The 24811-nt window shown below is 48.5% G+C and overlaps 1 protein-coding gene across 1 annotated transcript in view; it reads left to right on the plus strand.

Moving 5' to 3' along the window:
* Positions 1-24811, plus strand: part of LOC135977475 (deleted in malignant brain tumors 1 protein-like) — an 82401-nt gene that overhangs the window by 57105 nt on the left and 485 nt on the right. Inside the window, exon 13 of the mRNA XM_065578731.1 lies at positions 23993-24076. Coding sequence (XP_065434803.1) covers positions 23993-24076 — 84 coding nt within the window. The remainder of the gene's footprint in view (positions 1-23992; positions 24077-24811) is intronic.

Here is a 24811-nt window from a genome sequence, read left to right on the forward strand (position 1 = left end):
GATTTCAAAACTCTGGGGGGCCATGGGCACTTAGTATGTGGGGAGGCTAGTTAGGGTTACCAACTTTCCAATTTCTGAAAACCAGACACCCCTGCTCCTCCCCGTCCCTCAAGGCCCTGCCCTCTGCTCATTCCTCTCCCCCCACCCCCTATCATCTCTGCTCTCATCCCTTTAAAATTAAAACTGGCATTTGATTATCACTAAACAAGGTGTAATTGCTTTGAATATTTTGAAAAGAAAAAGTTAAAACTGACAGAGACATGTTTAAGGACCTGATTCTGAAAAACCTATTTCATCTAACTGCTCCTTACTCCCATCAGCAGTCCAATTGAAGTTAATGTAAGCTCAATAGGATTACTTGCATGAGCAAAGATTATTCTTGTAATGTACAGGATTGAGCCCAAAAATTGTTACTGTGGAAAGAAATCAAAAGAACTGGGCCAATCCCATCCTCTGAAGAGTATATAACTTTTAAAAGCTTATAATATGTACTTTATTAATAGACTGGAATGGCTCCAAAGTTATTCACAAACAGAGATGTGTTTGCGGACTGGGATCCATAATGATTCATTTGTAGATGAGAAATCTAAGGAAATGTCCACCCTTCCCTCATCTATGCATTCTCTAGCCCTGAACATTCCGTAACTTCACAGCCAGGGGAATGCATTTGTCCTTTCCTCTATATATTTTTTTCTGTGCTTTGCATTAGTCTAATTTTCTAAAATCTATTATGACAAACTATTTATCTCAGGCCACAGCTTGGAAACTTTGGTTTGCCTTTTCCACTCCTCCTCCTTTGTAGGAATTTCACTAATAACTCACAGTGTATAATAATCCAGACTTTCTGAAATGAATTCACAGCATTCCCTTAAAAAGAAAATTTCCTGGCCTCAAAGTCTGTGTATTACAACTTGAGTGTGAATCCAAAAATAATAATAAAAGCCTCATGTTATCTGCCTTGTCTATAAAAAAATATCAGGCTTCAGAAAACCTGGGAAGCATCCCAGGCAAACTGAAAACTGTGTCATATGTCTTTACATATTGACTTTAAACAGCTGAACCTTTTAAAATTGTCAGCATTATTCAGCATAAGTATCTATGCTGTTTGCACCAGCATTATAGGATAACAATTGTTATGTTCTCATTTTTCTTGATTTTTTTCTTCTTGCACAAAATACCTTAAAAAAAAAGTAAATACATTTTGGACAGCATTTGAAAGCACCAGAAATAAGTAAATATCTTTGGGGGCGAAAGATATGTCCTATTCCCATCCTCTCTCCTCCTGGGCGGGTGTTTAATTTGGATTTGGATTTTTGTTGCACTGCCTCCAGTAGCCCTGTTTAGGTGCTGGGATCTCATAGCCTCATTGAGGGGCTAATTCCTGGGCTCTGAAGCTGGGGAGATTTAGAGGAGACATTAAAGAGAGGTTTTAAGCTTCTGACTGGAAACATACAGCCCAGTCCAACCACACACACAGCACATCACAAAAAACATATACATCACAACCACACAAACCCAACAAAAACACATGCACATAGAGCACAACCCAATCCAAATACAGGCACAGCACAACACAAAACATACACAAAACAGAAACACACAACCCCAACACAAAATACCCATACAGCATGATACAAAACATACACACAAAACAACCTCACACACCCAATCCAACCACACACAACAAATAATCCAAACACACACGCCACCACCCAGCATACACAGCACAACACAAACACACAACCACAGCCTTCCATCCCTACCCCACAACACGCACAGCACTGTCTTCCACTCGCCAAGTCTTAGCTGCCTTCCTGAGCCTCCCAGAGCCCTGCAGCCCTGCGGGGCACCCAGAGACTCCCTGCGTTACTTGCAGCAGCCGGGTGAGTCACAGCCGGTCAGTGGGGACAGTTACTTCACGCCCTGGGACCTGCTGCCGGGAAGACCGGACTGGAGCCAGTCCTGGGGAGCGGGCAGGCGGAGCTGCGGGCTGGAGAGGGGGTGAGAACGCGAGGGAAAGGCAACGAGCAGAGCTGGCCTGGCCCCTCTCCTGCCCCCGGATTCACCTGCCGCCTGCAGAGGTGGGCTGGGAGAGGGTCACAGCCCTGCTACCCCCCGGCTTTCTGGCAGCCAAGTGCCGTGCTGCGGTGAGCAGTGCCTGCCTGGCCCCCACTGTTCCGCCACCCCTGCAGGCAGTAACCAGGCTCTCAGCACCCCTAGGGCTAGTGCAGGGAGAGGGGTGAGTGGCCATATGCTGGCGGGCTTGTGGGAGATGGCACCCGGGACTGACTCAGAACTTGGAGGGGGCAGGTGCCCCCGTCCTTAAATGGAGCCCTGCCAGGTGTACGGCGCACCAGAATTGGGGGACATCAGCTGAAACCCAGCAGGGCTCCATTTGGGCGTGGGAGGGCATACGCCCTCCCCCACTTACAAGTCAGCCCCGGGCGCCAGCACCCACAAGCCCACCAGCATATAGCCAGTCACTCTTCTACCTGCACTAGACACACACCACCCTGCCCCCTGCACTAACTGCCCAAAGCTGCAGGCTTTAACTGAAAACCACTTAGTGGGTACTCCTCTCTCCAGCACCCAGATAACCAATTCCCAATGGGATCCAAACCCCAAATAAATCCGTTTTACTCTATATAAAGCTTACATGGGGTAAACTCATAAATTGTCCACTGATAGAGAGATATGCACAGTTGTTTGCTCCTCCAGGCCTTAATTACTACATCAGTGTTATATTTGGGGTTTGGATCCCATTGGGATCTGGGTGTCTGGGTGCTAGAGACAGGAGCACTTTCTAAGCTGTTTTCAGTTAAGTCAGCAGCTTGTGGGGGATGTGGCTCAGTCCTGGGTCTGTGTTTGTAGCAGGCTAGGGGGTTTCTGTGATCCCACCCGTCACAACCCATTCCAGAGCTTCACCACCCTCCTAGTGAAATAGTTGTTCCTAATATCCAACCTAGACCTTCCCCACTGCAATTTGAGATCATTGCTCCTTGTTCTGTCATCTGCCACCACTGAGAACAGCCTAGGTCCATCTTCTTTGGAACTCCCCTTCAGGTAACTTAAGGATGCTATCAAATCCCCCCTCACTCTTCTCTTCTGCAGACTAAATAACCCCAGTTCCATCAGCCTCTCCTCATAAGTCATGTGCCCGAGCCCCCTGATCATTTTTGTTGCCCCCCACGGGACTCTTCAATTTGTCCATATCCTTTCTGTAGTGGGGAGCCAAAAACTGGACACAGGACTACATCTGTGGCCTCACTAGTGACGAATAGAGGGGCATAATCACTTGCCTCGATTTGCTGGCAACGCTCCTACTAATGCAGCCCAATATGCCATTAGCCTTCTTGGCAACAAGGGCACACTGTTGACTCATATCCAGCTTCTCGTCCACTGTAATCCTCAGTTTCTTTTCTGCAGAACTGCCACTTAACCAGTCGGTCCCCAGCCTGTAGTGGTACATGGAATTCTTCCATCCTAAGTTCAAGACTCTGCACTTGTCCTTGTTGAACCTCATCAGATTGCTTTTGGCCCAATCCTCCAATTTGTCTAGGTCACTCTGGACCCTATCCCTACCCCCCAGCTTTTCTACCTTTCCCCCCAGTTTACTGTCGTCCGTGAACTTGCTGAAAGTGCAATCCATCCCATCATCCATCTTTTAATGATATTGAAAATATTGAACAAAACCCACCCCAGGACCAACCCTTGGGGCACTCCACTTAAAACCAACTGCCAACTGGACATTGAGCCGTTGATCACTACCCATTGAGCCAGACAATCTAGCCAGCTTTCTATCCACCTTATAATCCATTCATCCAATCCATACTTCTTTAACTTGCTGGCAAGAATACTGTGAGAGACCGTATCAAAAGCTTTGCCAAAGTCAAGGTATATCATGTCCACCACTTTCCCCATATCAATAGAGACAGTTATCTCATCATAGAAGGCAATCAGGTTGGTCAGGCATGACTTGCACTTGATGAATCCATGTTGACTGTTCCTGATCACCTTCCTCTCCTCCAAGTGTTTCAAAATGGATTCCTTGAGGACCTGCTCCATGATTTTTCCAGAGACTGAGGTGAGGCTGACCGGTCTGTAGTTCCTCGGAATCGCCTTTTTCCCTTTTTTAAAGATTGGCACTATATTTCCCTTTTTCCAGTCATCTGGATCACCATGAGTTTTCAAAGATAATGGCCAATGTCTCTGCGCTCACATCGGCCAACTCCCTCAGCACTCTCGGAGGCATTGCATCCAGCCCCATGGACATGTGTATGTCCAGTTTTTCTAAATAGTCCTTAACTTGTTCTTTCACCAAAGAGGGCTTCTCACCTTCTCCCCGTACTGTGCTGCCCAGTGCAGCAGTCTGGGAGCTGACCTTGTCTGTGAAGACGGAGGCAAAAAAAGCATTGAGTACTTCAGCTTTTCCATGTCATCTGTCACTAGGTAGCCTCCCCCATTCAGTAAGGGCCCCACCCTTTACCTGACCTTCTTCTTGTTGCTAACATACCTTTAGAAACACTTCTTGTTACCCTTCACATCCCTTGCTAGCTGCAACTCCATTTATGCTTTGGCCTTCCTGATTACACACCTGCATGCTCAAGCAATATTTTTATATGTATCCCTAGTCATCTGTCCAAGTTTCCACTTCTTGTAAGCTTCCTTTATGTATTTAAGCTCACTGAAGGTGTCTCTGTTAAACCAAGCTGGTCGCCTGCCATATTTACTATTGTTTCTGCACATCGGGATGGTTGTTCCTGCACCCTCAATAAGGCTTCTTTAAAATACAGCCAGCTTTCCTGGACTCCTTTCCCCCTCATATTAGCCTCCCAGGGGATCTTGCCCATTAGTTCCCTGATCTCACTAAATCAATTCCCAGCCATTACGGGGGCCTCAGGTATTGGTGCCCCTCAGTCCCTCCATGTCTCTGCGTTGCACACAATCGTTTTTTTTTCCCCGAGGACTATAACACTTTTGTCTAATTCAGGTTGGTGGGCTCTGTGCAGGGGAGACTTTTGTGGTCAGTGATGTGTATGGGGGTTAGAGCGGATTATTTAGACCGTTCATGGGCCGGGAACGGCGAACCCTGGGCGCCATGGGCGGCCATGCCTGCAGACAGTCAATGAAAACAAACTGTCTTGAGGCCTGCCAGCCAATTACCCTGACGGACCACATGCAGCGCGCGGGACGCAGGTTGCCCACCGCTGATCTATATTATAACTATGAAGTTGCATTGTCTGACCTGTGGCTGCCCTGGTGTTCCCAGGTGTTATCTGGACTGGTGATCTGCTAGGTCACTCCAATCCTCAACTCTGGGAGCCAGCCTTACCCTGCTCTGCTGTGAGAACCCCCACTCCTGGGCTGTTCACTCACAGCCTCTAGCATGTAAGCTGCACCCAGCTACATGAGTGAGCACTTTTGGCCAGCCACTGCTTGGATTGTTAACCAAATGACACTAGCCAATATCTCCAGTCCCAGACACAACCCTAGGAACCTTCGTCTTGCAGTGTCCAGTAATGTCCGCTGGATGCTGCAAGCTTATACGAGTTTGCCAATTTAACGAAGAAATTGATATGTATCAGGCTTGTTATCCCAAGCAGAGTCTCTGACACGCTTCAAACCAAATGCACTGCTTCAGGTAGAATAAACAAACAAATGTATTAACTACAAAAGGTAGATTTTAAGTGATTATAAGTCAAAGCATAACAAGTCAGATTTGGTCAAAAGAAAAAAAAAGAAAAATGCATTCTAAGCTGATAACACTTTCAGTGCCCTACAGACTTAGATGCTTCTCACCACAGGTTGGCTGGTTGCCCTTCAGCCAGGCTCTCCCCATTGATCAATGCTTCAGACGCTTGGTGGTGATGTCTGTAGATGGAAGTTGAAGAGAGAGAGAGCAAGGCAAACATCTCTCTTTTTTATCATGTTCTTTCTTCCCTCTTGGCTTCCACCCCCTTCAGAGTCAGGTGAGCATTACCTCATCATAGTCCCAAACTGACCAAGGGAAGGCAGGTGACTCACTCGAGAGTCCAACAGATCCTTTGTTGCTGCCTAGGCCAGTGTCCTTTCTTCCTGTGTGGCTGGGCTGGGTTTGTCCCATACATGCCCTGATGAGGTGTGAACTGCACCTCTGCTTCTGGAGAGTTTCGCCTGGGCTTATTTTAAACCATGAGGACACATTTTCAGCCTCATAACTATGTACATGAAATTACAACCTATCCCAACAACTCTGGGATTTGTGTTCTCTTTGGCTAAAATCAGAGACTTGTTCACCAATGGAAATGGTGACATTAGAACAGTTTTGCCCAGTTCTCCCAGAACTGCCCCAGGAGTGGGTTTGCCGCCACCAAGAAGGCAGTATGCTTCGTAGAGAACTTCTTGAGTCTGAAATAGAGAATGAGCCTCTGGGGAAACCTGGGCAATCGAACATCCATGGCTCAGGTCGAATAGAGAAGGGGGCCCAGGCCTAAGGAAACCCCTTGTGAAGGGCTACATTGAGCCAGAGTGTGCACCTGTAGTATCCCCAGGGACTGAAACACAGGCCACGCCCTTGCAAGGGGCCAGCTGTAAAGAATGAGGGCCGACCACTGAAGGAGACCCAGCTGAGAAGATGGGTGCGGGTGGCGTTCCTAGATTATTTCATTTTGGGGTAAGAAGACCATAGATATTAATATTGCCCTTATATACAATGTCTGTGCCCATTTCTGTTCCTCAGAAATGTGTGGAGAACTGCTTGGGCTGAAGGCTTATGTGGTCCCAGATTCAGTGAGGGGAATGAGGTGCTGGGCTTGGCTGACACAGATTTGGGGCAGATGTTCATACAAGAGCAGTTAATAGCGCTACAGGTCTCTAGATCTGTGCATGTAAGAGGTATTCGTGGGGACATTCAGCCCTACCCTAGGGGCAGGAGATCGAAATGTTGGTGGTCATGGCCCAACACCTAGCCTACCTGATAGTATTGGTGCAGGACTGGGGACCTGTAACCTGTCTTGTGAGGGTGGCTGGGAAGGCAGGGTTGGCACTCAACCTGAAGCCCAAGGAAAGATTAAGCTAAAAGAAATTTTCCCCTTTTCCAACCCAACTGTTCAGTTCCAAACCAAAGTCCCGCTGGGAGCAGTGTCAAGCCCATAGGGTCGGGGTGCAGTGTAGTTGGGAGCTCCCTATGGCGAAGTCACAGGAACAGCCTCCTCCTAGGGACAACCCACTGGTTTTAGAGGAGGGGCCCAACTACATACAAAGTCAAAGGGAGGACCTAGTCTTCAGCGGGCTACATGGCTGGTTGGCTAAGGCAAATGGGATGCTGGTTGATCCTGACAATTATGCCAAGTACTCCCATTTTGAATCTCTTTGTGAGGGTGATGTGGGACAAAAAAAATTGGGGCCACCAAACACAACTCCTGATCTCAAAACTTTATCAGAACCAGGTGTTAAAACTGACCCAGGATGTACTGTGGTCTGATCACGTGGTAGCAGAGAAGACCCCAAAGAAGATACATGCCCACTTGTTTTTGTAAGAGGTTTATTGTGACATCCAAGATCATTTTGCCCCCAGCCAGCCCACAGGGCCTCCTCACTCCTCTTCCATTAGTGGGCAGACCTTTTCACAGAATTGGGGTAGACCTCATAGACTCATAGACTCATAGACTTTAAGGTCAGAAGGGACCATTATGATCATCTGGTCTGACCTCCCGCATGATGCAGGCCACAAAGCCGTCCCTACCCTTTCCCTTGATTCTGCTGTTGAAGTCCCCAAATCCTGTGGCTTAGAGACTTCAATAAGCAGAGAACCCTCCTGCCATCGATCCCTGCCCCATGCTGCGGAGGAAGGTGAAAAACCTCCAGGGCTTCTGCCAATCTACCCTGGAGGAAAATTCCTTCCCGAACCCAAATATGGCGATCAGTAAAACCCCAAGCATGTAGGCAAGATTCTCCGGCCTCACCCTCATTTGCCATTATACTAATTACCTGCCATGGAACGCTGTTCCTTTGACTAAAATCACGTTATGCCCTTAAACCATTCCTTCCATAAACTTATCTAACTTAATCTTAAAACTAGACAGGTCCTTCGCCCCCACCGTTTCCCTCGGAAGGCTGTTCCAATATTTCACCCCTCTGACGGTCAGAAACCTTCGTCTAATTTCAAGCCTAAACTTCCCCACGGCCAGTTTATACCCATTCGTTCTCGTGTCCACATTAGTACTGAGCTGGAATAATTCCTCTCCCTCCCTGGTATTTATCCCTCTGATATATTTAAAGAGAGCAATCATATCCCCCCTCAGCCTTCGTTTGGTCAGGCTAAACAACCCGAGTTCCTCTAGTCTCCTTTCATACGACAGGTTTTCCATTCCTCTGATCATCCTAGTGGCCCTTCTCTGTACCCGTTCCAGTTTAAGTTCATCTTTTTTAAACATGGGAGACCAGAACTGCACACAGTACTCCAAATGAGGTCTCACCAGCGCCTTGTACAACGGAAGCAGCACCTCCCTATCCCTACTAGATATACTTCGCCTAATGCATCCCAAGACCGCATTGGCTTTTTTCACCACCACGTCACATTGTCGACTCATAGTCATCCTGCGGTCTACAAGGACCCCGAGGTCTTTCTCCTCATCCGTTACTTCTAACCGATGCGTCCCCAGCTTGTAACTAAAATTGTTGTTAGTCATCCCTAAATGCATCACCTTACACTTTTCACTATTAAATTTCATCCTATTTCTGATACTCCAATTCACAAGGTCATTCAAGTCTCCCTGCAGAATATCCCTGTCCTCCTCTGAATTGGCAATACCTCCCAGCTTTGTGTCATCCGCAAACTTTATCAGCCTACTCCTACAATCGGTTCCGAGGTCAGTAATAAATAGATTAAATAAAATGGGTCCCAAAACCGAACCTTGAGGAACTCCACTGGTGACCTCCCTCCAACCTGACAGTTCTCCCTTCATTACGACCCTCTGCAATCTCCCCATTAACCAGTTCCTTATCCACCTCTGGATTTTTATATCGATCCCCATCTTTTCCAGTTTAACCAATAATTCCTCGTGCGGTACAGTATCAAACGCTTTACTGAAATCAAGGTATATTAGGTCCACCGCATTTCCCTTATCTAATACGTCCGTTACTTTCTCGAAGAAGGAGATCAGATTGGTTTGGCACGATCTGCCTTTGGTAAAACCATGTTGTAATTTGTCGCAATTGCCATTGACCTCAAGGCCCTCAACTACTTTCTCCTTCAGAATTTTCTCCAGGACCTTGCACACTACAGATGTTAAACTAACAGGCCTGTAGTTACCCGGGTCACTTTTTTTCCCTCTCTTGAAAATAGGAACCACATTAGCTATTCTCCAGTCTAACGGAACAACCCCCGAGTTTACAGATTCATTAAAAATTATCGCTAAGGGGCCTGCTATTTCTCGCGCCAATTCCTTCAATATTCTCGGATGAAGATCATCCGGTCCGCCCGACTTAGTCCCATTAAGGTGTTCAAGTTTGGTTTCTACCTCGGATATGGTAATCCCCCCTCCTGCATCCCCCTCCGTCTCGCTGCTAATATTCCTAATCCCTTCATTGGCCTCATTGAACACCGATGCAAAATATTCATTTAGATATTGCGCCATGCCTAGATTATCCTTAATCTCCTCTCCAGCTATAGTCTTCAGTGGTCCCACTTCTTCTTTCTTTGCTTTCTTCCTATTTATATGGCTGTAAAACCTCTTACTATTGCTTTTAATTCCCCTCGCAAGGTCCAACTCCCACATGGCTTTTGGCCTTTCTCACTCTATCCCTACATGCTCTGACCTCACTAAGGTAAGTTTCCTTACTGATCCCTCCCCTCTTCCACTCTTTGTACGCTTTCTGTTTTTTCCTAATCGCCCCTTTGAGACGGTCGCTCATCCAGCTCGGTCTAAATCTCTTGCTTACTAACCTTTTTCCCTTTTTTGGGATACAGGCCTCCGACAGCTCATGCAGCTTTAACTTAAAATAATCCCAGGCTTCTTCTGCCTTTAGATCCATTAATATGTTTGCCCAATCCACTTCCCTTACCAGTCCTCTTAATTTGTTAAAATTAGCCTTTTTAAAATTATAAACCCTAGTCTTTGACTTAATTCTGTTAATCCTTCCATTTAGTTTAAACCGAATTAGCTCATGATCACTGGAGCCCAAGTTGTCCCCTACAACCACTTCCTCGACGAGATCCTCACTACTCACCAAAACCAAATCCAAAATGGCCTCCCCCCTCGTCGGCTCAGCTACCACTTGATGAAGGAATTGATCAGCAAGCACATCTAGGAACATCTGAGCCCTATTATTGCTACTAGCATTTGTTCCCCAATCTATATCTGGGAAGTTAAAGTCCCCCATAATTACACAGTTCCTATTAGTATTTACTTCCTTAAACACATTAAATAGTTCTTTATCCATATCCTGGGTTGATCCCGGCGGTCTATAGCACTATCCCTGGAGAGGCTCTAGTAGTTCTTTTACCCAGTGTGAGTATTGCCCAGAATAATGTGTAACTAGAGAATCCCAAATTGCCAAAAATGCCCCTGTATTTCTTGCTCACAATCCAGGTGGTCCCACAATCCTCCACCAGCTTTTCACCTTTTGAATTGCTGTACAGGAGAAAACCTCAGAGGGTACTGGGTCTTTTACAGCAGTCTCGGCAGGAACAAGACACTTCTAGCCAGAACAGGGATGTAGCCATGGGTGGGCTTGAGTGGGCTGCAGCCCACCCACTTTGTATCCGAAGCCCACCCAAATCTGAGCAGGGGTGTAGTGCTGCCACAGCATCACTCGGGCACTTGAAATCCAGGATGGAGCTATGCTCTTGCCCTTCAGAAATCTACTTTCCGGCAGCTCTGCCTTGCCATTTTCTGAACCATCCCATGCGTGTGCGCAGCTCGGCAGGTGAAGTCCTGTGTCTGGGGGCACTAGGGCTAGGCAGAGAGTGTGATGTCGGGAGAGAAGCTGAGCTAGCACAGTCTGTCATTGCCCGTCGACCCGTAAGTTGGGGCCTACCCAAATTTCCACTCCTAGCTACGCCACTGAGCAAGAGTGTAATCCAGTGTGTCCTCAAGTTGAGAGAGAGAGACGGGATTTCGTAGGGGGCTTTGCTAGGGAGAAGCTGAGAGTGGAACAGCACTCCCAGGAACAAGAGTACAGTAGAAACATCTGCCTCTGGGTTGACCAGCCAGTGTATAGGGTTCTCCTGCTGCTACTTTCTGCTGAACGCAAACCACTGGCAATGAAGGAAGAACCTTTTGAGATCCTCAGACAAGTCAGGGAGTGGACTATGGGGTTAGATTGGTGGGCAAGTGACTGGTGTCACTGATATATCATTACAACCTATTGAAGCGCTGGAGCACCCAGGAGGTGTGTCTTGCCCATGTCCTGATGCCGGAGGCAAAATTTGGTGCCCAGGGGTCAGAGACTGAGTAGTGCACAGAGGTACCCATTATGGAAAACCTGCTCCTGGCCCACCAAGAGAAGGCCAGAAAATTGGTTAACTATTACATGGACTTCCTTACTACTTAATCAGGGTGCACCCACCTAGTCGAACACCACATACATCTGAAACCTGAGCACTGTGTCTTTTGTTCAGCGTCTTGGTTGTAGAGTGGTGACCAATAAAATTATTGCTATGGGACATATTGAAAGCAATAGGATGGGATTAGCTTTGGCTGAAGGTGGAAGCCATAAAATTGCTCTGGCAGCCATTTCCTCCCCTTCTTCCCCAGTTCTTTGCCAAGATGGATTCAAAGTGGAGGAAAAAAATGTAAACATACAACTAATGACTCTTTCTAACTACCCTTGCAATTCTTCCTTGTGGAAAAGTGCTAAAGGGGTACAGACCTAGCACGCTCTCCTTGGTAACACAGTCACTCCAATGTAATGATATAGACTTATCTCTTGACTGGCATGAAAGCATCACCCCAGAGGCAGGAATTATGAAGCCCAGGGCCAAATTAAGTGATATAGCCCCTTCTGGACCTCAGTGCTTAAACGTCTTGCTCTGTGCATTTGTGTCATAATGTCCTGGCTGCATGGGAAGAGAGAAGAAGGGAGAATCTGCTCTGTTGTTAGGAAGCCTCTGCATCCTAGTCCAGCATCCTGGTAATGTTTGCCCTAATTTTCCGCCATGCCTGATAGGTGGTCCATCAGGTTCCCAGACAACACAAAATTGCAACAGCTGCCCCTGTCACTTACTAGCCCTCTCTATTCATTGATACTGTGTTTAGGCACCTGAAGCCAAAACATCTCCTTGCCGTAGATAGATGGAATTCTTCCACTGGCCTGGAAACGTAGCCCCCTCTTCCACTCTGGGACCTCTAGCACATGAATCGTCCCGGACAATTGGAAAAAGGCAAATATAGTGCCCATATTTTAAAAAAGGAAAGAAAGAGAACCCAGGGAATTACAGACCGGTCACCCTCACTTCAATCCCCAGCGAAATCATGGAGCAGGTCCTCAAGGAATCCATTTTGAGGCACTTGGAGGAGAGGAAGGTGATCAGGAACAGTCAACATGGATTCACCAAGGGCAAGTCATGCCTGACCAACCTGATTACCTTCTATGATGAGATAAATGGCTCTGTGGATTAGGGGAAAGCAGTGGACATGATATATCTTGACTTTAGCAAAGCTTTTGATACGGTCTCCCACAGTATTCTTGCTAGCAAGTCAAAGAAGTATGGCTTGGATGAATGGACATGAAAGGACTGTAAGGTGGATAGAAAGCTGGCTAGATTGTCAGGCTCAATGGGTAATGATCAACGGCTCACTGTCTAGTTGGCAGCCGGTATCAAGCAGAGTGCCCCAGGGATTGGTCCTGGGGCCATTTTGTTCAACATCTGTATTAATGATCTGGATGACGGGATGAATTGCACCCTCAGTAAGTTCACAGATGACACTAAACTGGGGGGAGAGGTAGGTACGCTGGAGGGTAGGGATAGGGTCCAGAGTGACCTACACAAATTGGAGGATTGGGTCAAAAGAAATCTGATGAGGTTCAACAAGGACAAACAGAGTCCTGCACTTAGGAAGGAAGAATCCCATGTACCGCTACAGGCTGGGGACCGACTGGCTAAGCAGCAGTTCTGCAGAAAAGGACCTGGAGATTACAGTGGACAAGAAGCTGGATATGAGTCAGCAGTGTGCCCTTGTTGCCAAGAAGGCCAATGACATATTGGAATGTTTTAGTAGGAGCATGGCCAGCAGATTGAGGGAAGTGATTATTCCCCTCTATTCAGCCCTGGTGAGGCCACACCTGGAGTACTGTATCCAATTTTGGTCCCCCCACTACAGAATGGATGTGGACAAATTGGAGAGAGTCCAGCAGAGGTCAACAGAAATTATCAGTGGGCTGGGGCACATGACTTACGAGGAGAGCTGAGGGAACTGGGGTTATTTAGTCTGCAGAAGAGAAGAGTGAGGGGGGATTTGATAGCAGCCTCCAAGTACGTGAAGGGGGTTTCCAAAGAGGATGGTGCTAGGCTGTTGTCAGTGGTACCAGATGATAGAACAAGAAGCAATGGTCTCAAGTTGTAGTGGGGGAGGTCTAGGTTGGATATTAGGAAACCGTATTTCACTAGGATGGTGGTGAAGCACTGGAATGGGTTACCTAGGGAGGTGGTGGAATCTCCATCCTTAGAGGTTTTTAAGGCCCAGCTTGAGAAAGCCTTGGCTGGGATGATTTAGTTGGTGTTGGTCTTTCTTTGAGCAGGGGATTGGACTAGATGACCTCCTGAAGTCTCTTCCAACCCTAATCTTCTATGATTCTATGAACATCCTGCAAGGCTTCCCCAGGCTGAAATCATGTTAAAACCAATTCTGGTGCCAATCCCCTCGTAGGATTCCCACATTGCGAATGAAACAAAGTGTGAAGCTGAATGCTGGTTACATTGAACAAATGACACTTCATTAAACCCTGTGCACTGCTCTGTCCATGTGGCTGGGTTGCTTCCAGCCTTATTCCCCATGTTCCTTATTCCCCTGGTGTCATGTCAGTTACAGTCTCCACAGCGAACATGAGCCCTCCGACTCCAGTTCCACCAGTCATGACACATCTTCCCTATTTTACAAACATTTTCATATAGACATTAAAAACAAATAATTGATACTCAATCCCCACACCCGATGTCCCTTCAGCCAGAGATTGCTAGCAAATAGCTTAGTTGGAGTCTTCTCTTTAACACATACTCAGCTGTTTATAAAGTCATTGAGATAGTTTGCTAGACTCGGAGACAGAGAAGAAAAGAATGGCCATACAGGGTAAGACCAGTGGTCCATCTGTGGGTGGGGAACATGGTTAGCAGGAGCTTCTCAGCAGGCCAGTGAATAAAGATGGAAGCAGAGCATACCAAAGTGATACAAGGACCAATCTGTGGCATTGCCATGATGCAAAATGTAAAATTAGGGATTCTTTCCTCCCCCTTGACAGAAAAATCATATGCTCTTTCATCTCTTGGCCAGCACTTCCACCTCAGCTGGACCAACCCTCCTCCTCATACATTTTGGGACAGGACCCTCCATCAGCATGGGAAAAGGAAGAGGGTCAGAGATGAATTTTTATCAGTGTGCACTGCAAGACTGATGATCCCCAGAGTACTAGAAGGTGAAGGAGGAATGGGATGCACAGTGGGAGGAGAGAATGCTGGCCCCAATTCCTCAAGCACAACCAGAGGAATAGGGACCAGGACCAGTTACTGTTGGAGCAGCTGATAGAGCTGGTGGCCATTGGGCTCAATATCCACCTCCAGTACCAGCGCACAGCCCACTACAGCATCAGTTCTACAAGTACAAACTTCAGCTCTGGGGCTGCACTGTTCTTCAGGGTACCACATCCTGCAGCCAGAGCCGGCCCTGGGAAACTCTGCAGTTGGGTGGTCAGTGAACAGCTGTATGCACTGGAACAGACAGATGTACTCTGCGCATGCCATCCATGCAATGTGGGCAACACATTCTGTTGGGGGCAGGAGAGCAGGGGACACACTTCTGTACCCAGTTCCACCACCAGGGAGACTGACCTTGAGTCTCAGATAATTGCACTGATCTGCACTCTTTGTCTTTCACTGTCATGCGTGCACCAGCACTTTACTTCATTCTGCACATTGGTCAGTAGTTATTTGTGGACCGGCCATGCTCCATCTGCAATGGCTTTAGTCATGTTTCTTTTATTTTCAGTCTCTTAGTTTTGTTAATATGTTGGCTTGTTTGGACAATACGAAGGTGTGGGGGTGCTTGCTAAAGAAGGAAGAGGCAGGAAGTTGTGTCCTAAACTCTAAATTTCATAAAGTATCTAAATCTCATAATCACATAACAGCTCTACCAAACTGACAACACTTAGGCCTGGTCTACACTATGGGTTTAGGTCGACTTTAGCAGCGTTAAACCGAATTAAGCCTGGACACGTCCACACAACGAAGCCCTTTCTTTCGACTTAAAGGGTCCTTTAAACCGGTTTCTTTACACCACCTCTGACGAGGGGATTAGCGATAAAACCGGTCTTTGCGGGTCGGAATTGGGGTAGTGTGGACGGAATTCGACGTTATTGGCCTCCGGGAGCTATCCCACAGTGCTTCATTGTGACCGCTCTGGACAGCACTCTCAACTCAGATGCACTGACCAGGTAGACAGGAAAAGACCCGCGAAGGTTTGAATTTCATTTCCTGTTTGCCCAGCGTGGAGAGCACAGGTGACCCCGCAGAGCTCATCAGCACAGGCAACCGTGATGGAGTCCTCCCAGGATCGCAAAAGAGCTCCAGCATGGACCGAACGGGAGGTACGAGATCTGCTCGCCATATGGGGAGATGAAGCAGTGATAGCTGAACTCCGTAGCAGTAAAAGAAATGGAAAAGTATTAGAAAAGGCCATGAAGGACCGAGGCCATAACAGGGACACACAGCAGTGCCGCGTGAAAATTAAGGAGCTACGGCAAGCTTACCACAAAGCCAGAGAAGCAAACGGAAGGTCCAGGGCAGAGCCGCAAACTTGCCGCTACTACGCGGAGCTGCATGCGATCCTAGGGGGTGCAGCCACCACTACCCCAACCGTGTGCTATGACTCTCTCACTGGAGAAACACACAGGGAAGACGGTTCGGGGAACGAGGAAGATGACGATGGAGGTACTATAGGTAGCTCACAGCAGCAAGGAAGCGGAGAAACCGGTTTCCCCAACAGCCAGGATATGTTTGTGACCCTGGACCTGGAACCAGTAACCCCCGAACTCACCCAAGACCCTCAGGGCACACAGGAGACCTCTGGTGAGTGTAACTTTGTAAATATTTGTAAACATTACAAAAAAAAAGCAAGCGTTTTTAATGATTACTTTGCCCTGGCAATCGCGGCCAGTACATCTACTGGAAAAGTCTGTTAACGTGTATGGGGATGGAGCGGAAATCCTCCAGGGACATCTCCAGAAAGCTCTCCTGGTTGAAATGGGGTGATTTTATTAAGGGGACATTCAGAGGCGCCCGTTCCTGCTCTTCTGACCAGAAATGTTCCCCGCTGTTAACCACGTGGTGGGGGGAGGGGTGAAGTGATCATCCCAGAGAATCGTGTGTGTGTGTGTGTGGGGGGGGTGGTTTACTTGTGTTTGTGCCGCATGTTAACCAGGAAACCGCAGCCCCCTCCTTTTACATTGAAACCCCATTTTAAATGGACAACCCAATTCATCCTTGATATGGGAAATGTGCTGCTGTTTGCAACCTTTCCCGCATGTTAAGAAGGTTAAAAAAGCCAAAACACTGTGGCCTACGATGGCTGCCTGCAAGCCGAAATATGCGACCTTGTAATGAAAGAGTGTACCCATTGTTCTCTAAAATGTGTCTTTTTTAACCACCTCTCCCTTCTCCTCCACCAGCTGCAAATGTTTCTCCTTCGCAGAGGCTCGTGAACATTAGAAAGAGAAAACGTAGGACGAGGGACGATATGTTCACGGAGCTGCAGATGTCCTCCCAGGCTGATAGAGCACAGCAGAATGCGTGGAGGCAGTCAATGTCAGAGATGAGAAAAGCCCAATATGAACGAGAGGAGAGGTGGCGGGCTGAATCGCGGGATGAACAGAGCAAGTGGCGGGCTGAAGACGATAGGTGGCGTCAGCTTGCAGACAGACGGCAAGAGGCAATGCTCCGTCTGCTGGAGCATCAAACTGATATGCTCGAGCGTATGGTTGAGTTGCAGGAAAGGCAGCAGGAGCAGAGACCGCCGCTACAGCCCCTGTGTAACCAACAGCCCTCCTCCCCAAGTTCCATAGCCTCCTCACCAAGACGCCCAAGAACACGGTGGGGGGGCCTCCGTCCACCCAGTCACTCCACCCCAGATGATCGCCCAAGCATCAGAAGGCTGGCCTTCAATAAGAGTTAAAGTTTTAAAATGCAGTGTGTCCTTTTCCATCCCTCCTCCCCCACCCATCCCAGGCTACCTTGGCAATTATCCCCCTACTTCTGTGAGGAACTAATAAAGAATGCATGAATGTGAAAAAACAATGACTTTATTGCCTCTGCAAGCGGGAGGGGAGGGTGGGGTGGGGTGGTTGGTTTACAGGGAAGTAGAGTGAACTGGGTCGGGGGGGGGGGGGTTGGAGGGTTCATCAAGGAGAAACAAACAGAAGTTTCACACAGTAGCCTGGCCAGTCACAAAACTCGTTTTCAAAGCTTCTCTGATGCGCACCGCGCCCTGCTGTGCTCCTCTAACCGTCCTGGTGTCTGGCTGTGCGTAATCAGCGGCCAGGCGAGTTGCCTCAACCTCCCACCCCGCCATAAAGGTCTCCCCCTTACTCTCACAGATATTGTGGAGCGCACAGCAAGCAGCAATAACAATGCGGATATTCTTTTCGCTGAGGTCTGAGCAAGTCAGTAAGCTGCGCCAGCGCGCTTTTAAACGTCCAAATGCACATTCCACCACCATTCGGCACTTGCTCAGCCTGTAGTTGAACAGGTCCTGACTCCTGTCCAGGCTGCCTGTGTACGGCTTCATGAGCCATGGCATTAAGGGGTAGGCTGGGTCCCCAAGGATCACGATAGGCATTTCAACATCCCTGATGGTCACTTTCTGGTCCGGGAAGAAAGTCCCTTCCTCCAGCTTTCGAAACAGAGCAGAGTTCCTGAAGACGCGAGCATCATGTACCTTTCCCGGCCATCCCACGTTGATGTTGGTGAAACGTCCCTTGTGATCCACCAGGGCTTGCAGCAGCATTGAAAAGTACCCCTTGCGGTTTACGTAGTCGGTGGCTTGGTGCTCCGGTGACAAGATAGGGATATGGGTTCCGTCTATGGCCCCGCCACAGTTTGGGAATCCCATTTCAGCAAAACCATCCACTATTGACTGCACGTTGCCCAGAGTCACTACCCTTGCTATCACCAGGTCTTTCATTGCCCTGGCAAATTGGATCACAGCAGCCCCCACCGTAGATTTGCCCACTCCAAATTGATTCCCGACTGACCGGTAGCTGTCTGGCGTTGCAAGCTTCCACAGGGCTATCGCCACTCGCTTCTCAACTGTGAGGGCTGCTCTCATCTTGGTATCCTGGCGTTTCAGGGCAGGGGAAAGCAAGTCACAAAGTTCCATGAAAGTGCCCTTACGTATGCGAAAGTTTCGCAGCCACTGGGAATCGTCCCATACCTGCAGCACGATGCGGTCCCACCAGTCTGTGCTTGTTTCCCGGGCCCAGAATCGGCGTTCCACGGCATGAACCTGCCCCAGTGACACCATGATTTCCACATTGCTGGGGCCTGTGCCTTGTGAGAGGTCTATGTCCATGTCAATTTCCTCATCACTCTCGTCGCCGCGCTACAATCGCCTCCTCGCCTTGTCCGGGTTTCGCCTTGGCATGTCCTGGCTCTGCATATACTCCAGGACAATGCGTGTGGTGTTCATAGTGCTCATAATTGCCGCGGTGATCTGAGCGGGCTCCATGATCCCAGTGCTAGCTATGGCGCCTGGTCAGAAAAAAGGCGCGAAAGTAGTATCTGATGGACCAGGAGAAGGAGGGAGGGCGGGAGGGAGGGAGGGCCGAGTGACGACATGGCGTACAGGTACAGGAACAGGGAGAAACACAAACAACTGTCACACAGAATGGTCCCCCCAAAGATTAAACTGAAAACCCTGGGCTTAGCAGGCCATTGATTTCACGGAGGAAGGGGAAGCAAATGAATACAGAACAAATCTATTTTTTACATCTTAAGCTGGCAGCCGACGGTGCAGCATGAGTTATAGCCTCTCCAGTACGATGATGATGGATACCAATCATAAAATACCATCATCTGCCAAAAGGCAAGGGGCTGCTGCTGTGTAGCAATGCAGCCCCACGTCTGCCAGCCCCACGTCCGCCAGCACCCAGCATCGCCCTCGGCCTCTTCTGGGTGCTTAGCAGACAATACTGGGCAATTGGCAGAAAATAGTATATTACGACTGGTAGCCATCATCATCGAAACAGTAGCATGTCTGCCCAGGTGGCCATGATTGACAGCCACACCAGTACGACGACGATGGGTACCAGTCATAATATACCATCGCCTGGCAAGGGGCTGGTGCAATGCAGCCCTACGGCTGCCAGCCCCACGACTATCATGCTACACCGTCTACCGCCAAAAGGCAGTTAGCAGCTGCTGCTGTGTAGCAATGCAGTCCCACGTCTGCCGGCACCCAGAGGACATATGGTGACGGTGAGCTCAGCTGAGCGGGCTCCATGTTGTCTGCACAGGTAACCCAGGTAACCCAGGTAAAGAGGCGCGAATCTATTGTCTGCCGTTGCTGTGACGGGGGAGGGAGGGGCCTGACGACATGTACCCAGAACCGCCCGCGACACTGTTTTGCATCATCCGGGCATTGGGATCTCAACCCAGAATTCAAAGGGGCGGCGGAGGCTGCGGGAACTGTGGGATAGCTGTGGGATAGCTACCCATAGTGCAATGCTCCGGAAGTCGACGCTAGCCTTGTACTGTGGACGCGGTCCGCCGACTAGAGCACCTAGAGCATTTTATTGTGTGGACACAAACAATCGGCTGTATACAATCGATTTCAATAAAACCGGCTTCTATAAATTCGAACTAATTTCGTAGTGTAGACATACCCTCAGTGTGATAGGTGCAAGTACAACAGTATAAAGCTTTAATGCTTCACAGTCCCACAGAGCATGCCCCATCGCAGCACTACAGGCCCCTATCCCAGTATCACATCTCCTCATCCATGTCACCCTGTTTGGTGGGTACAACGCGTCCCTCCTTTCCTTTGCTTGCTTGGATCCAGCCCCAGTGATGATTGGGGCACTGTCTGGTTGCTTGTACCAGGCTTGCAAACCAGGAGCATCTTGACCCCACTCCATGAAAAAATACCCACCTTTAGGCTCACAGAGTACAATCAGGCCCCAATCATACTGATGGTATCAGCCACATTCGCCGCCAAATGGTTTCTAGACAAAACCATCTCACCTTCAGCCTGTCCAATGGGTACTCCGCCACCGTTCTGCAAGAGCTCAGTGTGTAACTGAACCTTCTTCCGCCAGCCCCTCTGAGGTCAGAGGACGGTTTCATAAGCCATGACAGGAAAGGGTAGGTGGGTCCCCCAAAACAACAATGGGCATTGACACCCGTTAGATACCCATCTCATTTTGAGGGAATATGGTCTCTCATTGACTGAACAAGTAACTCCGAGATCTCCTCATGCACAGTGCCAGTCCTTCCCTGCTGGTGCTCATGAACCTGCAACTCTGTGGTTGACCCAGGCCTGCAGAACGAGGTGAGTAGGACCCTTTGTGCCTTATATTCACTTGCCCATTCTGGCAGGCAAAATATGGGCATCTACTCCGGGTTTTTACCTGTCCCCTCGAAGAGGTTAACCCACAGCACTGCTGCTGCTGAGTTCTCTGGGGGAGGCAGAATTAATTTGTGGGCAGGGAATGAGCAGATGTGAGGTTGGGAGCTCCTGCAGAGGAGGGCAGAAACCACCTTGGTAAATTGGGGATTGGGGGCAACACTACTTGTCACACACAGGCTAGAGAGTGGGGGGAGGGGGCAAGAGAAGTTCAAAAATCAAAAGATTGGCCCAAGAATAGTGAGAGGTTTTTTTGTTTGTTTTAAAATGATTATACTGTGGGTTTTTGCTCTATCATGTGATTTTCATGGTCTGACTGAAGAATTTTGAACCTGTGGGGATGGCAACACCGAATGCCTAAAGACCTTTACAAACCTGGGCCCTTAGGTCTTGCAGTGCTGAGCGGAGCAACATTCAGCATTGCCAGCTCCCACGATTTCTGTGCAAGTCATGGGAGTTCGGCCAGGGCTGGAACCAGTCTGTGTTGACACAAAAAGCTCCAGCCACTTCACAAATTTCAGCTCTGCCTGGAAGAAAAACCCCCTCTGATTGGCTGCTTTCATCATTGTCCCACCTCCTGGAGAAGAGCAGCTAATTAGAGCTGCTGCAGGAAACTGGAAAGTGCTTTCCCCCTCCCCTCAGGAGCTGACACTGTTCTTGTAGCTGGGGAAGGAGCCTAACCCCTCCCCTCTGTTCATCTCCCTGCAACGCTTGGCCTGGGAATGGGAAGGGGATGAATCATCCTGAAGCTGCATCCCCAGCCTGGGAAGGCAAAGAGCAACCCCACTGCACTCCCCAGACCTGCAAGAGGAAGAGGGGGGCAGAATTAATTCCTAGGCAGGGAACAGACAAATGTGGAGGTGAGAACTGCTGATGCAGGGGGCAAAATCACCTTATTAAATTTGGGGTTGTTTGCAAAACTAATTGCCACACACTCACTGGGGAGGGTGGTTAAAATGAAAAGACAGAACAAGGCCACAATATAATCCTTTTTTTAAAAAAATGCATGATTTTTGTGCTTTAACTCATGAGTTTAGAACCTTTGGGGATATCAGTAGTGAGCACCTGAACACCTTTAAAAATCTGGGCCTAGTGTGCTCTGAAAGAAGGTCACAAGTGGGTTGTTCCCTGTGCTCAGTGTCCCATAATCAATTGTGTAAATTACAAGAACCTAGTGGAAAGGGAACAAGACAGTTCAGTGTGTCAGTCAGAGAGACACTCTGTTACAAGTCTGAAGGGCACCCTGGGCGGCACCTGTCTATGACTGGTGTAGTTGGGAGAATCGAGACCTGACTATGAAAGAGGGAAGAGAGAGAGGGAGCAGAAATACAGAGATGTACTCTTCAGCAGCGAGATGACCATTCTTCACAGTTGGTGGGCAGAGCAAGAGCAATGACAGCAGGAGAACATCCTGAGATCTGGCCTGTTGCACAGAACATTGTGAAAACCGGAGAATCTCGGCCCCTTAAAGATATTGTGTTATAGGGAGATTCAGCCCCAATGATTCCTGAAGGAAACAAAGGACTGTGAGGACCCAGTTTGGACAAAGGATAAGTGAGATCCCAGTGGTATAGTATGTATTGCTTGTGGGAAAAATGGGGCCCATATAAAGGTGTTGCCCTGAAAAACTCTCAAACTTTTGGAATGGGAACTGTTGCTATGGGGAAACCAGGTTCCAAAGTAATTGGTGAACCTGGACTAAGCAACAGGCCTTTGGACCCAAATTTAGAGATGGGAAGTTGATCTGTGGTTTCAAATTTTCCTTCTACTGAGGGAGTGACCCAGATTCTACTCTCAACTCTGGAGAGAAAGAACCTGGGCAATGTACATGATTTTAACAGGAACCACACTGGGCCCAGGTGCCTGACATGATTCTGCTACAGAAGAGTCCAATGAGATGTTCTGAGCTGGGCACAAGTCTTTATTACAAAATGTTTTGGTGAAAAATGCAGATTCAGAGACACCGAAACATTTCACAAATTCCTGTCAAGTTCACCCAATTGTTCCAAATACACACAGAACAATTCATTTAATTTCAACACTTTCTAAAGAAAACATTTTGTTTTTTCAGTTTGATATTACATTTCCGTTAGAAATTTCCTTTAATTTTATCTATACAAACAAACAAAAAGTAACTAATGTCCAAAAGGACACCAAATGGTTTCATTCAACATTAAATTTTTTTTTTACTTTTGCATTTGTCAAAAATTGCCAAAAAAAAAAAGGCATTTTTGGCTCAACTCAAAACAATGATGGGAGGTTTGTTTTTTTTCCTTTTTTCCCCAGAACCAAACCAAAGCTCTAGCTGTGGGAGCTGGGTCTGTGGTGAGACCAGCAATTACTCATGTAGACTGAGGGAGATGAGTTTCCTTCCCACCTTACACTGAGTGTCCCAATTCTAAGGACAGTTAATGTCACTCTGCCCGTCCTGCAGCCTTGGAGTGTAACCAGTGAGGGGTCAGGAAAGCGACTGTCTGGGGCCAGGCTAAACTATCATTTGAAAACTGATCTGCAGCAATGGAACAGGGGATGTTCTGTGCAGCCACTGGTCTGTTGGGTCAGCTCCCTCTCTGCCCCCAAAGCAGAGAGCTCAGCCCAAGAGATCCTCATGACTTTGAGTCCCGGCCCTTTTATCCTTTGTGCCATTTTGTCTCAATGTCTGATGGGAACATCCTGCCCAAGGGCTGTGCTGTGGTGGGGCTCTGGGAACATGCTCAGGGCATCCCCCAGCACCACTGCCAAGATGGTTACAGGGAATCACAGACTCTGCTCTGGGCCTTTCTTGGCCTAATCTGGAAACACCCTGGAGAGCTGATCGACTGATTCATGGGGGAGGTGGGTATTTACCTTTCAGAAGGAGGAGTCCCCTCTGTGGCTGAGGAGGCCAGAACCATTGTGGAACTTCCCTGGACCAGCAGCCAGACACGTGCCCTTCAATCACCCCAGCAGCTTTCAGGTGAGATTGTAGCATCCCCTCAGTCACATTTACCACAGTGACATGGAGATTTCTCTTGGGGAGTCTGTGTCAGCCTCTCACCGCTCAGAGTCGCTGTGAGTCACCATCTCCTGTAGAAGAAGGAATAGACTGAGACTGGAAATCCTGCTCCTGGCCCCGGGTGTGTTCCCAGTCCCACAGTTCTGCTGTTCTCACTGTGATGAATTTCTGGTTCTCGTCTCTCCAGTCTCCTATTCAGATGACTCAGTGACAAAGCTGCAGTATTACACCGGGGACAGCGAGGGGGAAAACGATCCTGAATCAGAACAAGGTAATGGGGGAGGGGCAGACTCGGGCAGAGAGACCCAAATCTGGACAGAGAACAGAATTTCTATGACACTTCCTGCAATCGCTGCCATTTCCCCTCACACAGTTCCCATTTTACACAGTCAGGTCTAATCCCATTGAACAGGATTTCTGTCAGAATCTCAAGATGGGAACATGTGACAATCTCCTGAGCACACACCCCTGGGAGTGGCTCCCAGTGACCTCCCCAGGTGAGGAGCTGGAGGAGATGGGTCAGTCTCTTTGGGTGGAAGGTGTCAATGCCCAGCAGGGCTCAACTCTCATCCTGCGAGAGAGATGAGAAGATTGTCCTGTGTTCTTAGTACAGATGGGCTCAGCCCAACTCACTGATCCGAACCCACCAGAACTTTGCGGGAGGGGAGATTTGCAGATCCTAACCCCAGCTCCAGATCTCAGTTTTGCAGCTGACAAGTGTTGCCATAACAAGCTGAAGCAAAATCCTGGATCTGAACTTCCTGGCCTGGCCCCATCTCTAGTTATAAACAGGGCGGCATTTCTACCCCAGCTGCTCTCAAGGGAGTCCATGATTTGGGCCCTGTGGGAGTTTAGCCTGTGGCTGGGGGAGGAGACACTGAGCAGATGAGCCAGTTCTGCTGAGAAGCTGGAGCGCTGCCAAGCTGAGCCCTGGGCTGCCTGAGAGGCTAGTGGAGAGCAGGAGCTCACCAAGGATCAGGCCAGTGACCTCCCAGCGGGAGCCTTA

Source organism: Chrysemys picta, unplaced genomic scaffold (genome assembly GCF_011386835.1).
Source record: "Chrysemys picta bellii isolate R12L10 unplaced genomic scaffold, ASM1138683v2 scaf1, whole genome shotgun sequence".
Lineage (NCBI taxonomy): Eukaryota > Metazoa > Chordata > Testudines > Emydidae > Chrysemys > Chrysemys picta.